This window comes from Dipodomys spectabilis, unplaced genomic scaffold, assembly GCF_019054845.1.
Source record: "Dipodomys spectabilis isolate Male_0828 unplaced genomic scaffold, ASM1905484v1 ptg000053l, whole genome shotgun sequence".
Taxonomy (NCBI): Eukaryota; Metazoa; Chordata; class Mammalia; order Rodentia; family Heteromyidae; genus Dipodomys; species Dipodomys spectabilis.
Window position 1 is genome coordinate 2,210,869 of NW_024870730.1, and position 14,490 is coordinate 2,225,358.

At 32.0% G+C, this 14,490-nt stretch overlaps 1 protein-coding gene across 2 annotated transcripts in view; it reads right to left on the bottom strand.

The window, feature by feature from the left end:
* Positions 1 to 14,490, bottom strand: part of Grik2 (glutamate ionotropic receptor kainate type subunit 2) — a 564,289-nt gene that overhangs the window by 124,402 nt on the left and 425,397 nt on the right. For both annotated transcript variants that reach the window (XM_042679550.1, XM_042679551.1), the window contains exon 11: positions 12,368 to 12,591. In XM_042679550.1, coding sequence (XP_042535484.1) covers positions 12,368 to 12,591 — 224 coding nt within the window. The remainder of the gene's footprint in view (positions 1 to 12,367; positions 12,592 to 14,490) is intronic.

A 14,490-nucleotide genomic window follows, 5' to 3' on the forward strand; every position in this document is an offset into this window, starting at 1 on the left:
TAACATTGTGCTAAATTTAAGCAAATTAACCTGGATATGGTTTAATTGGAATTGATCACCTAAAAAGTTACCAGAATTACAGTATAACATGCAAGAATTATTTACATGAAGTGTAATAATATGCTGTTGAACATATTATTAAGTATATCTCAATGGATTAGAAGAAGTTAATGAAATGGTAATGGTGATTATCTCCATTTTCATATTTTGAAAAAAATTAAATTGTGAATAAATAACTAAAAGCAATAAAAGTGAATATCTTTAAAGTTTAGACCTTCCTGCTGATTCATATTCAAACTTTAAATAAAATTAAACTAAACTTCATCAATATGCAGATTCCTATTCTAAGTATTATTTTAAAGAAAATCTGAGTCATGAGGGCAGAATAAAACTTATTTACTTATTTTACTCAAATTGTACTTATTATTAGAGGATTTAAATATCTTTATTATAATCATTGATCAGACAAGCTATGTGGAGAAAAATAAATATACTATTGGTGATAAAATTCTAGAAAAGAAAGGAAAAAGATAATTCTATTCTCAAAACTAAAAATCTTCCCAAAAATTATACACTGAATTCAATATACTCCCATTATTTGAGTAATCTGCTTTTTACAATACCCAATTGCTTCACTGAATTACATTAAGAGTGGCTTTAAATTGAGAATATTAAGGAAAGTGGATCATATATCATGGTGAAAATAAACTTGTTCTATAAATTTGTTCCTTATCAGCTAGCTATTTGTTTGCAAATGGAGTACCAAACATTAAAAAATAGATATGCTGCAGTAAGTATCAGCACCATTCACATTTCAAAATTTCTCTCTTAGACTTACAGATTGGAATTAAATGGTTATCTTGCAATACCCTTGCTAAGGATTTTAAAATCAGTCAGTCCAGAATTAAAAGGCTCAAGGCAGACTGCCGATCAGTCAGCTGGTCATGTGGTATCTAATACTGAAAAATGAAACAGACTATGTCTCTTTAAAAAAATAAAAATAAAATGGACACCCAGAGCAAAAGATGTTATCAACAAGAATGTGAATCTAGCATTGGAAAAGTAACATTAAATATTTTTATCATCACTTGGTGAATTGATTTAAATTATTTAGTTAAAATGTGATTGGCTGGCTTATACAAAATTATCAAATGTCATCAACTACAAACATGCAAGGCACTTAAGTTTTTATTCTTTGGCTAACTAAAAGTTTTAATTATAAAAACTTTTGTAAGAACACATTCACTACACTTAGTAATTGATACACTTCCTATTTTTTGGACTGGAAATGTCTTGAAAATACACAAGGTGGCATAAAACAAATCAGTAAAATATTTTAAAACTACATGTATATTCTGTATAATGGTTTAGTCCCTAATACAATTATGGCATATTTGGAAATCATTTCATTTAGAACTAAACTATCCATATTAAGAACCATCAAAAATTCTTGACAAATAGAAAATTTGAAACATCTTTGTAATATCTTTCTTTTCCTTTCTTTCTTCTCTTTCTTTCTTTCTTTCTTTCTTCTCTCTATTTCTTTCTTTCTTTCTTTCTTTCTTTCTTTCTTTCTTTCTTTCTTTCTTTCTTTCTTTCCTTCTTTCTTTCCTTCTTTCTTTCTTTCTTTCTTTTTCTTTCTGCCATTCCTGGGGCTTAAACTCAGGGCCTGGGCACTGTCATTGAGCTTCTGCTCAAGGCTAGTGCTCTACCACTTGAGCCACAATCCTACTCCCAGATTTTTCTGAGTGGTTTATTGGAGATGAGAGTCTCACAGACTTGACTACCAGGGCTGGCTTTGAAAAATGATCCTCAGATCTCAGCCTCCTGAGTAACTAGGATTACAGGTGTGAGCCATTGTTTCCCACCTCACTAAAAATTGAAATAGAAATAAGTATATTTTTCAAGAAGTATATGTTTCAATGAGCATGCACTTCTCTTTTGGATCTCGATCTACAGGAATTTTTTTTAACTATGTTTTACTTTTTTTGAAAAAATCACTTTAGAAATACAAGCTTCCAAAACATCTCTCCAGTCTAGTTACTTATTAAATTTATATTGATAGACATCTCCCAACACCCCCATTCTCAATATCAATAAAGTAAGGGAAGCAGGGAAACACTTACCTAGTTTTATTATGTTAAGATAATATTCAGGTGCATATTCTGAACCAACTTAGATGACAGTTGTAGCCCTATTTTGGTTATAATGTTTATCATGCCAGTAACATTGAAAACCTACAATTTCACCTTTGCTTCAAATATCAAGTTCATTAATTTAATAGAAAAATATATTGTAAATTTATTCATTTCATTTTTATCATCTCAAGTGTAGTAAAAAGCAGGAGTATAAGGAGATAGAAAATGCTTTCAAATAAATAAGTTAAGATCATGCATCTTTCTTTAGAAAGATTAGTAAACTAAGGAATATCCAGGCTAAGGGTGGAAAACAATAGTTACTCCTATTTAAGTTATGAGCTATTGGAAATGAAAGACTGTTTTAGTCCTATAGGCATCAATTGAAATATAACTATCTAATCACTAGAATTTTAAAATGTAGATGTAGAAAATTATTTCATTAGCAACTTCCTAAAAGTATGAACTTAATGTGCTTCCAAACAAAATTTCAAAACTAGGTGTAAAGCCAATACATTTCTAAAAGTAATAATTTCACTTTTTCAGTGTCCCTAATTATGCAAGGATTAAATAGACATATTTAGAACATTACACATTGAATATCAATTGGGTAATATGTATTGTTTTACTAATTTGTACACAAAACAGGTGTTATCAAGGACTTTCTACCCATATATATTAAAAACTCTCCCTACCATTGAAGAGATCCATAATATGTTCTCTAACAAAAATCCCTCCCTCTCTCTCTTGCTCTATTCAACAGGATTGATATGAAAACAATTTAACTTGAATGATGTAATTATGTAATGGAATGTAAAAAATTATAGCAATTGAGGTGTTGTGACATGCTCTAATGAATGAAATTGTACTGGTTGATGACACTGTATTTCCCACTCATTAATTATTTGGATAGAGTGCATTATTTTACTTAATATGAAGAAATAAAGTCATAAGTTACTATTAAAATTTGTCTCTACATTGTCATTTAATATTGATAATTCTCTCACAAACATGATAAATAGAAATAAAGTAATTCTAAGTAACACAATTCTCAAAAAAAAAAAAAACCTTCATAATGTAGTTCCACTTTTCACAAAACACAGCTAATAAATTTCAGGAAAAGAAAGTTAGGATTCCTTGGGACTAGGATCATAAGGCAACTGATTTACTAAATTTTAAACTTTCTTATTTTTAAGCTAATGAAAATTACATGCTTATTGTTGTAAGTAATAAAATAAACAGTCTACTCCTTCAATGTGCTTTGGCCTTTTAACTAGACATTGTAGCATATTTTCCAAAGAACTCCTAAAAAAGAGCCAGGCACTTACGTCTCACACCTGTAATCCTTAGCTATGGAGGAGCCTGAGAACTGAGGATTGTGGTTTTGAAGTATACCCCAAGCAGATAAACCTGAGAGACTCTTATCTCCAGCAAAAAGCTGGAAGTGAAGGTGTCACTCACGAGAAAAAGTGAAAGCCTTGAGGGAAAAAGTCAAGCAAAATTATGAGGCCTTGGGTAGCCATTGATTTTTTTTCAAGTTAATATTAAATTATGAAGACTTTTTAGATTTTAGGTGAACTGAAACTTGATAAAATGTCACAGGTGAACATTTTACTAGTGACTAGAAAAAGCAGAAGTGCATCTGTGTTTAGAGAACTGGTAGAGACTAACTGTGAGACAGTTTCTTATAGGCATTTCACAGTAATCTGCAGCTGTTAGGAAAAGTTACCTAGAAACAAGGAAACCTGCATCACTTGCTAATAATCATGTGTGGTTTTTGTTATCTTGTTGGGTTTTAAAGTGTATCTCAAAAAATTCTTCACATCAATAAACAAACAAAAAATAGATTAAGTAAAAAGAGAAAGAACCAAATAAATCTTTATGAGCTTAAGTTTTGGTTAAGTCACATCTCAGCCTGAATTAGACAATAGAAAATGAAGAAGAGATTGTCTGTCCACTGCCAAAACAGGAAAAGTTAATATCTAAATATTTCTAAAAAATGTATTTTTACAGAGTTTAAGCCCCTCGACTGACCAAATCTATCTATCTATTGATCGATCGATAGATAGATATTTAAAGGCAATTGTGTTTCATGAGGACAGTGTGCATGTTGCATGCATGTGTGTGTGTATACATTTTCGTGGGAGTCCTGATTACATATTCCTTAAAAATTCATTATGAACAGAAGTGATATCCTTTTCTGTGGTAAGAAATTGAACTGATGGTCTTGAGTATTCTAAGCAAGTAATCTACCAAGCTATATGCTCAAAACGAAGTGCCATTTTGGTAGGAAAAAAGTAACAACTAGTATGCATTAAACTGCAAGTATTAATTTCAAATGTTTAGCATTACTCAATTGCTTAGTGTAATCCCAAACAGAATGCATTGTTAAAATTTGTTTCTGTGATTTACTGAGGGAGACACTGTGCAACTTCGAATTGGAAACAATTGTCACAGAGTGACCATAGTTGACAGAAGTTCTTTGGTCACGATATTTATTAATTATATACACACCTAATCACATCTAAGAGAGGGTCAGTTCTTTGGCTTCCAGGAGACTTTAAGCAAAATTCTGATAAGGCATAGACTAGAGACAGAAAGGTAATTGATTTAGCCATAAGATTTAAAACAAAAATGGGCTCTAAAATTTCTACTTGTGCTTGCAAATTTATTTTTGCCCTAACAATCAAGAACAAGTAATTTGGAAACTATCCCAAAAACTCAGTAGTACAGTGTTTGTCTAGCATCCAGGAGGCCCTGGGTTCCCAGAGCTAAAAATAAAAATTGAACCAAATAAATAAAGTGCACTGGGAAAAGAGGAACAAAAACTTTTAAAAATTATTCAAACATAATTAGTCAAAAGAGAAAATGTGAACAAACATTAGCTATAGAAAATGAGAGAATTGTAATCTCAATTTGTATTGGTCCTAATCACATGTTATCTCAAATAACTAATTCTTGTAATTCCCCATGATAGTAACTAGAGAAGTGGAAATATGTGCTTTTACCTCTTAGTGATACTGGGCTTCCTACTCTTTCCTAATAAGATTAGTTCAGTTGTGATCTCTACTGCTTGCTATCTAGGTATCTTTTCACCAGAACTAAAAATAAATCAACAATTGCGCTGTTGGTGGATTTGGTTCCCCTAATGACATAAGCTAAGTGTTTGTGGAATAAATTAGTACCACCAGTTACAAACAGGATGTTGAAACTATGACAAGAGGTACATTATTTAAAAATGAGCATACCAAATAGCAATTGAGAGTAAAAAACCATTCCATGTAGAAATAGCTTCACCACATCTGAAAATATTTTATTCCCTAGTGTGATAGTGTGTGTAGGGTGTTTAGTGTTTTTGTAGCTTTTTAAGATAAACATTTTGATAGATAGTGAATATTTGTAATCATTTTCATATATGTGAAAAAAAATATTTTTTTTGTATTCAGAACTCAGAACTCAGGCCCCGGGCACTGTTCCTGAGCTTTTTTGTTTAAGGTTAGTACTCTACCACTTGAGCCACAGCTCCATTATTGGCTTTTAGGTTGTTAACTGGAGATAAGTCTCATGGATTTTCCTGCCTGACTTGGCTTTCAATGGCAATCCCCAGATCTTATCCTCCTGAGTAGCTAGGATTACAGGTGTAATCTGCTGAGGCCCAGCCAGAACAGTACTTTTTTAAAACCCAAACAAGTAAATTCTAGTGAAAAAAAATGGCTAAATGGGAAGGGAAATAATAAATAGGCTTCCCTATAAAAGTCAGAATATATTTCTAATATATCCTATGGAAAGGAAAATTCTCAAGTGTTTCTCTGAGTAAGAGGTTGGCAAGTTGGTGGCATGAGCACACAACAAAATAGGCATTTCATTTTAATGTGACAACCATCTCTTTGACAGCAGATTAGTTGAACACTCAACATCCCACCCAAACAGTTCTCCATTCCTAAGTGCATAATAATTCATTGTTGCCCTTCAGTGTACAGGAAATGTCACCCATCATTGTGACAGGAATATAAAAGCTATTGCCGTCAGGAGCCAAGATCAAAGTTGTTAAGCAAGCACTTTGGGCATGCTTTTCTATCATCAGTAAAACCATCAAAACTTCTATGTTTAGTATATTTTTACTTCTAAGCTTCAGAGAAGTGCAGAATATTTTTAAAGTGTAGAACTCTTAGTAAGGTAATAGATTTGTTGTATTGTAACCACAGGCCACGTTAGAGACAAAAATGTATGTCAAGACACTCTGGTGTTCATAGTAATAAACACTTGAACATATTCTTAACAGCCACACAATACATAATCTAATAGCATAATTGGTAATATCCTATTATTTTTAAAGTCATGCAAGTTAATTCAACACCAAGGCACAAAAATGTTTCTTTGCTTTTTTCCCCCTTAGGAAACTGATGTGATATCTTCAACACATTGAGTATTCTTTGTTTTTCAATTCAGTGAAGAGAAGCAGGTTAGTGAATACTCTAAATGTTTTTACTCTTGTTTCTAGGTGTGACCAGATTCCTTTGCTTATTTAAGCAGCCTAAAGTTTTGTATAATATTTTCCATATAAAATTTCCTATAATATTATTTCTTTTCTCAGATTTTATTTGTATTGTATTTAAAAATATAAATCAAAAACTAGATGTGTAATAGTCTTAAATGCTTAGTGACAAGCTAAAGTCACATCAATCCTGTTGGAGAGAAATGTGCATACCTCTGTTCCCATCTTTTAGATTTTGTCCTCAGTTATTAATGTCTGTATACCAAACTATTAAGAATTCTAGGACAAGGTTTAGATGCTGAATTTCAGAACAGCTGTGGTTGTCTTAAAGCTGTGTGTAGTTGAAAGAAAAAAAAATCTCTAATATCCAGGGGAATTTAAATGAACTCATTTTAAAGATAACATTGATAGTATCTATTCTTTAATATAGGAAATATTTGAAGCAAGGTGAAACTATACATATAACGGGTGGGTGCCCTAGCCAGTCTTTTATATGACTAAAAACTGCTATCATAATAATCTTATATCTAGGTCAAAGAAAAAGAGAAAAAAATTATTATATGACAGTCCATCATGGACAAGACTTCTTTCTAAACATCTGGCAGTCAAGCCCTACTCTTAGGATACTTGTACTCTCATTCTTTGTCTAGAATGCAGCATCCCAGCCTCCTGTTTACTCTTAAATGAGTTCTCAGCTAATTCACAGAAGCATGCTGATTTTGTCATTATGCTATAAGTTATATTAAATCTACTTGTAAGAGACCTTATTATGCAAAACAATACCAAGATAATTTTCTTCCTTGACATTGGTAAAATATACTTAGAGCATTTCTTAAGCATTCTTAGAGGTATTACTTATAGAAAAAAATGAGAAGAAAGTTTTAAAGTTCATCACCCAAATTATACATTTTAAACGCATTTTTAAATACAGGAATCCTAACAATCACTATTTTATTGTTAATAAAATTAAAGTTATTAATACTATGATAGAGCAATATTCAATAAGCTTCAATCAGAACAGTATGCACAATATTTTTTTAGAGTTCAACTTTTCTCTCTAGTGAAATATGTACTTTTTAAAACATTCTGTGGAATACATGCTTAAAATATGTGCATACATTAAAATCTTAGGATAGCAATAAAATATTCTCATAATTTTACTCAAAGCTAGTTGTGTTTACTATCAGATTAATATCTGATAGTGGATATTTTATGAATAAGTAGATCCAATCATCTCTTTTCTTGCATTTATCATCTGGTACAATTCTTAGCACATTTTAAGTAGCCAGTAGAGAATTGTTAAATAAATTGTGAATAGATGAGAGATAAAATTTTTGTTGAATCTGTTAGTGAATACATGGGAAAACAAATTATGATGCTGTGGGATCCAAATGCATCCTTACTAGAGGCTAATGGATATTTGACTAATTATGTGAATGATGGATGGAATAAAGTAAATATAAAACAAATTGAAGACAAAGCTTAATAGCTAAAATGGCATAGATTAATTATAACAATAAGAATACAAAAATGTGGTCAAAAAAGAAAAAATAACAATTAAAATTTACAATATTTAAATCACTCATTATGTTTCAGATTAGAAACCAAAGACCTAAGTATGTACTCTTAAGCACATAATTTCCTAAAACTTAATGACATAGCCTAATGACATAAAATAATGAATTTTGTTAATGGAGTATTTAATGTAGACCTTTGTGTTAATTATTATCAATGAAAATGAGTTGCACATCAAAAAATTAGGTTAAACTACTTTTCCTTTGTAATTATCATAGAGATAAAATATACAGCTAGAGAAAATGCTGCATCATTATTATCAATAACCTAAATTCTACCTAATTTAGAGGGGTAATAAAGCTAATATTCTAGTTTGGAATTTCACTTTAGAAGTAAAACTGAATCTATTCAAAGATTTCTTTAAACTGATTTTTATTGTTTTTGTTTTCTCCCAGAGTTGAACGTATTTTTAAACAAGATTATTTCATTATTGGGAAGTGAACAATATATTTGTGAAAGACTATGTTTAATTATGTATTACTTCACCAGCAATATCAAATAATATTTATTACTTAGCATATGTTATCTAACAATTAGTGTTTCATAACATATCTACTAATTCATCCACCAAGTACTTATATAAAAGTACTTGTGAATTGATTTTCTCATTGTTCAATAAGAAGCTGAAATCAGATCATTTTCAAATTTAGTAACTAAAGACAAATATATTAACAACTTTCTAAAGTTACAAGATACTAGAAAATGACTCAACATCTGACTTTATGTATTCAAATACATATAAATATGTTTTTTTTTGGGGGGGGGTTGTTTCGTTTGTTTGTTTTTTTGTCGGCCATGGGGCTTGAACTCTGGGCTTAGGCACTGTCCCTCAGCTCTTCAGCTCGAGGCACGCACTCTACCACTTGAGCCACAGCACCACTTCCAGTTTTCTGGTGGTTTATTGGAGATAAGAGTCTCACGGACCTTCCTGCCCAGGCTGGCTTTGAACCGTGATCCTCAGATCTCAGCCTCCTGAGTAGCTAGAATTACAGGCATTAGCCACCAGTGCCCAGCATAAATGTGGATTTGGTAACCAATAAAACTAGAAAAAATATAATGATAGTTAATCGACACAATAACACAGTTACATAATATTTCACTTTGATACAAAGTGAGATTTATAGCTATATGTGTGTGTGTGTGTGTATATGTGTGTGTGTGTGTGTGTGTGTGTGTGTGTGTGTGTGTGTGATTTGTCTGTGTTAGCTAATGTGGTTCTAAACTGTTAAAGAAACAGAGACATCTTTCAGTTCTTGTTTTTGATTTTAACTTCAAAGGATCTGGTCATAGTCCTGCGCTGGTGGCTTGGCCTACAATCATGTTTTCTTAGGAGGCTGAACTTTGGGGATAAGGGTTTAATCCAGCTTTGGCAGGAAAGTCCATGAGACTTTGTATCTCCAATTAATCACTAAAAAACCCTGAATTAGAGCTTTGGCTGAAGTGGTAGGCATTTACCTTAAGCACAAAAAGCTCAGTGACAGTATCTAATACACTGAGCTCAAGCCTCAGGATGGACACACACACACACACACACACACACACACACACACAGGAAAAAAAAAAAAAGCCAACCACCAGTAGCTCAAGCCTGCAGCCCTATCTACTCAGGAGGCTGAGATCTGAGGATCGCAGTTCAAAGCCAACCCAGTTAGGAAAGTCTGTGAGACTCATTTCCAATTAGCCACCAGAAAACCAGAAGTGGCACTGTAGCTCAAGTGATACAGCAGTTGCCTTGAGCAGAAAAGCTCAGGGATAGTTCCCAGTCCCAGAGTTAAAGCCCTATGACTGACAAAAATAAACATAACATAATGACAACAAAAACAAACAAGCAAACAAAAAAAAACCCGGGCTTGGAAAAATTAAGAATATTGAAAATCTCTAACATAAATTCAGGATACCATAAATGTCCATATTGAAGAGCTCTAACAAACTACTGTTAGACTTTTCTTGGGTTATGTTTAGATAGTTTTCTCAGTAAAGTTTTCTTTAGGCTTTATTTGTGTCTTTCCTGGAAACATTTTTTGTTATTTGATTAAGAAAGAATAACTCAGGCTGAGAAGGTGGCTCAGTGTTAGAGTGCTTGCCTTGCATGCTCGAGGCCCTGGGTTCGATTCCTCAGCACCACATAAGCAAAAAGAAAAAAGCCGGAGGTGGCACTGTGGCTCAAGTGGTAGAACGCTAGCCTTGAGCTGAAGAGGTGAGGGACAGCGCCCAGGCCCAGAGTTCAGGCCCCACGACCGGACCAAAAAATAAAAAAATAAAAAAATAAGAAAGAATAACTCTACCTGAAGATATGGGGGAAGGTTTTTACTACAATTCACATTATTTATTTTTCTGTCCAGTTCAATTGAGCTCAAAGAAGAGTTTTCTAATTGCTCAGTTAAATAAGCTGAAAGCCTTGAATTCATTTTTCTGAATACATAGAAGTAAGATGGCTTTTTTGGAGAATATTAAAAAGAAGATGTAATTGGTCTAAAGATCCTATTTATTTATTTATTTATTGTTTATTTATTTATTTATTTTGCTGGTCCTGGAGCTGGTACTCAGACCCTAGGAGCTGGCCCTGAGCCTCTTTGTGCTTAAAGCTAGCACACTACCACTTAAGCCACAGAACTACTTCAAGCTTGCTTGCTTTTATTTCTTTTGTCTTTTCTTTCCTTTCTTTCTTTCTTTTGTTTTTTGATTAGTTTATTTGAGATTAAGAGTCTCACCAAGACTTTTCTGCAGGGGTTGGCTTCCAACTATGATCCTCAGATCTGTCTATTGTTATAGAATCTGAAATCATTTGAGCTAAAAGCTTCTGAATGTCACATTCTGAATGTCTCATTTTTGAGGGAAAATTCATAACTTTAAATGAAATCCTAACAGATTACCATTAGGTTTCAAATGTTATAAGATCATGTGATTCAATACAAATATTTCAGACAAAGGCAAATAATATTTGTCTTAAATCCTCAAGTCTAAATTTAGAATACATTCAGTAAAAACAAGAAAGCAATATATTTATATTATATATATTCTTTATATAATAACTATATCAAAAATAGAACTATATAAAATATGCTACACCTTTCATTGATTTATTTTAAAACTCAATGAACAAAACTTATTGTTTTGCTATGATGAAAATAATGGTGTTCTCACATAGAAAATAAGTTTAATGAGGGACAAATATCTTCCATAATATTTTACCAAGAAATTTATAAAAATATAATTGAGTAAAAGACATTTTCACATTTAATTTCATCATAGGGCTGTGAAATAAGTTTAATTTACAAGATAAAAACTTTTATCTACATGAAAAATTATATGTAAAATTCTAACTTATTTTGGAATCTTTTTATTACCTAATAGAATATATTGTCTCAAAGAACGAAAAACATATGTGACTGTCTATGTCTTTACTAATCTTAACTAGGGCAAGAGAAAACTAACTTATGTTGAAATTACTTATCAGCTAAAAGTTCGTTAGAAATGTAAACATAAAATTATTGTAACTATCTACCTCTCCCAGAAACATAATGGAAAAAAATCCCACATGGACTTGGAGATTTTAGAAGCCATCGTAATAATTTGAACTATTCATTTTCTACTGAGGCATTCGGCTTTCTACTTGGAAGCATATACAAATGCCAATGACAAGATTTAATTTTTGAAGTGATGTATTTATTCTGTGAAAAACAACTTTCAGTGCAGAAAACTATGATAATTTTTATATACTTAGAATGATTGTTTTAAAAATAACTTGCCTTGGCTCCTTAGAAAGAGGGTCTCCTTTCAAAATTCACTGGTTTGATTATTTTTCTTATGTCAGAATTTTATTAATTCAAGTAAGCCAAAGATGCTTTTGGTTCACAGGCATTTTCAAAAGGAAGAAATTATTCCAAATCAGTGTAATTGTGACTAATTTTAGAGTCTGATTAAGATCCCTATAAGACTTATAGCCTACTGACACAACCAGCATGCTTTCTGGCCCCAAAAAGGCAGCATTGTAATACATTATAGTAAGTTCATATAATTCTTAAAGTTCTTTTTGTTTTTCTTTAGCACCCATGGGATATAAGGGAAAAAGAGAAGTAAAATTGATTGTGACTTTTGACAATTATTAGTTAGAAAAAGGAGGTAACAATTGCCAAAAAAATCACAAAAGTGAGCATGTTACCTGGCTATGACAAAGAGCACACAACTGACACCCAAGTAAGCCAGCAGAATATACATCCAGATATCAGGGGAGAGAGGATTCAGGAAGGAGAAGACGCCTGGGTTTGTACCATTGGGTTTGCGGTACAAAATACTTATTCCAAGTGTCATAAAGGGCTTGGAAAAGTCGATGACCTTCTCTCGAACGTAGGTAATAGCCAGTGGAGCAACTGCAAGGTCAGCTTTCTGTGGAGAGGAACACAAAGGAAGAGAAAGAAAAAAGGTCGGTGTGACTCACAAGAAAACTCTGGCAACTAAATGAAAATTTTACTTTTGAGATTTTTTTTTTGTAGCACTTCTGGTAAAATTGAAAGCATTCATCACTCTGAAGTGAAGCATCTAATTTGCTAAAATATTCATTTCTGTGCTTCCAGATTAGCAAATCGGTATTTATCGTAGCCAGTTATAGAAAGCAAAACTATTGAAGAAATTCACATATATCCAGGATGTACATTATTATTCAACTTAGCCATTACACAGTTGCTTTCACCTTCAGTTAAAAAATTCTGGTTCGTATCTATTATAGTTTTCTAAATGCATTAGTCAAATTCTAGTTGCAATGGGAGTATTTATCTGAAAATCAAGAAAGGTTTTTCTGGTTTTCAAGCTATAGTTGAATGCAATATTAATGTTTCAGTCTTCAAATAGTTAAAACATTCTTAAAGACATCTTTTAATATGATTCTGTTTACTACCCCTGGATCTTCCTTCTATCCTTCTAATTTATTTTATATTATTTAATGAAAATCCTTACAGCTTTGCCTAAATCATATTAGGAAATGTTTTGTCAATTTTCACAAAGTTGCTAATTTTCCACGGAAGCTTAAATATGTTAAATTACTAATACTTTTAACTCATCATGTTATAACCATCTGTCAGTGATAAGTTTATGCTCTAGTATATTGCAAGAAATAATTATAAAGTTTTAAGACAACAAAGACATCTCTGATGAGAAGCTATATCATTGCATTCATTTTCTTTTTTGATAGTTTTCAGAGAATGAATAAAAATGCTCCTTTTAGAGCACAACAGAAAGGATTACTATAAAAGAAAATAAACTGTGTTCTTTTTTTCTTAGTCATTGCTGAAAGATTTAGAAAGGAATCATCTTCAGTGTGTAAAAGTTTATTGACAATATTATTACATATGTGTGCTTTGTGGAAGATAGACACTGGCACTCACATGCTTGGAAAGAGGATTTTTGAGAAACACTGTAAAGAAAGAAAGAAAGAAGTGTTTCCGCATAATAAGAAGTGAAAACAATGTAATACAGGTCCTGAGGAAGGAATTTGACATGTATCAGAAAAAAAGATTAGTTTCAAAATTATTGCTAATATTCCTTAATTATTCATTGGGAAGAAAATCTTGTAATATGAGCCTCCTTTAAATTATCTCACTTAATCCTTATGCATTCTTACCATTCTTCCCTGTTTGGAAAAGTAAAATGACACTTGGGAAGTTAGATCTGAGTTAATTGTCAAAATGGAATCAACTGGAATCTATGCCTGGTGCTTTATCATACCATGCATCTCCACAATTAGTAAGGTAATCATAGAGAAATCATTCATTCAGTAAAGTGTCTGTGGAGATGCAGTGGAAACACACCAGGCTAACAATTCATAGATTACAATCTTCCTTGTAGAGGCTAATGAATTTTAAGCAGAGGGAGTATTTTCTATGGAAAGGAAGAAAACATCAAGGAAACAAAGGAGGTAACCCCTCTGTACAGTATTTTCACAATAAAAAAAATAGAAAAAAAGAAAGGAAGAAAACAGGTTGCAAAAGTAAGCGATCATTTTAGAGGGAAAATAATTACAAAATCAGAGACTACAGGTCAAAGAGAGACAAGAGGAGATCATGGTTTATTCTGTTGGAGAAGTTGAAAATATAGGCTTCACTCTGAAGCCTTCCTCCTGTTTGGCACATAAGAAGAAAAACTTTATCATGTCTAAAACATATTAGTGATCAAGCTTTAAAGTAGTCAGCTTTTCTAGTGACAAAATTATAAATTGTAAAACTTATGTTTTGTTTTAAAAATGAATGTATATTGTAGAATGACCACAATTAGCTCACTATCTCACCGTCA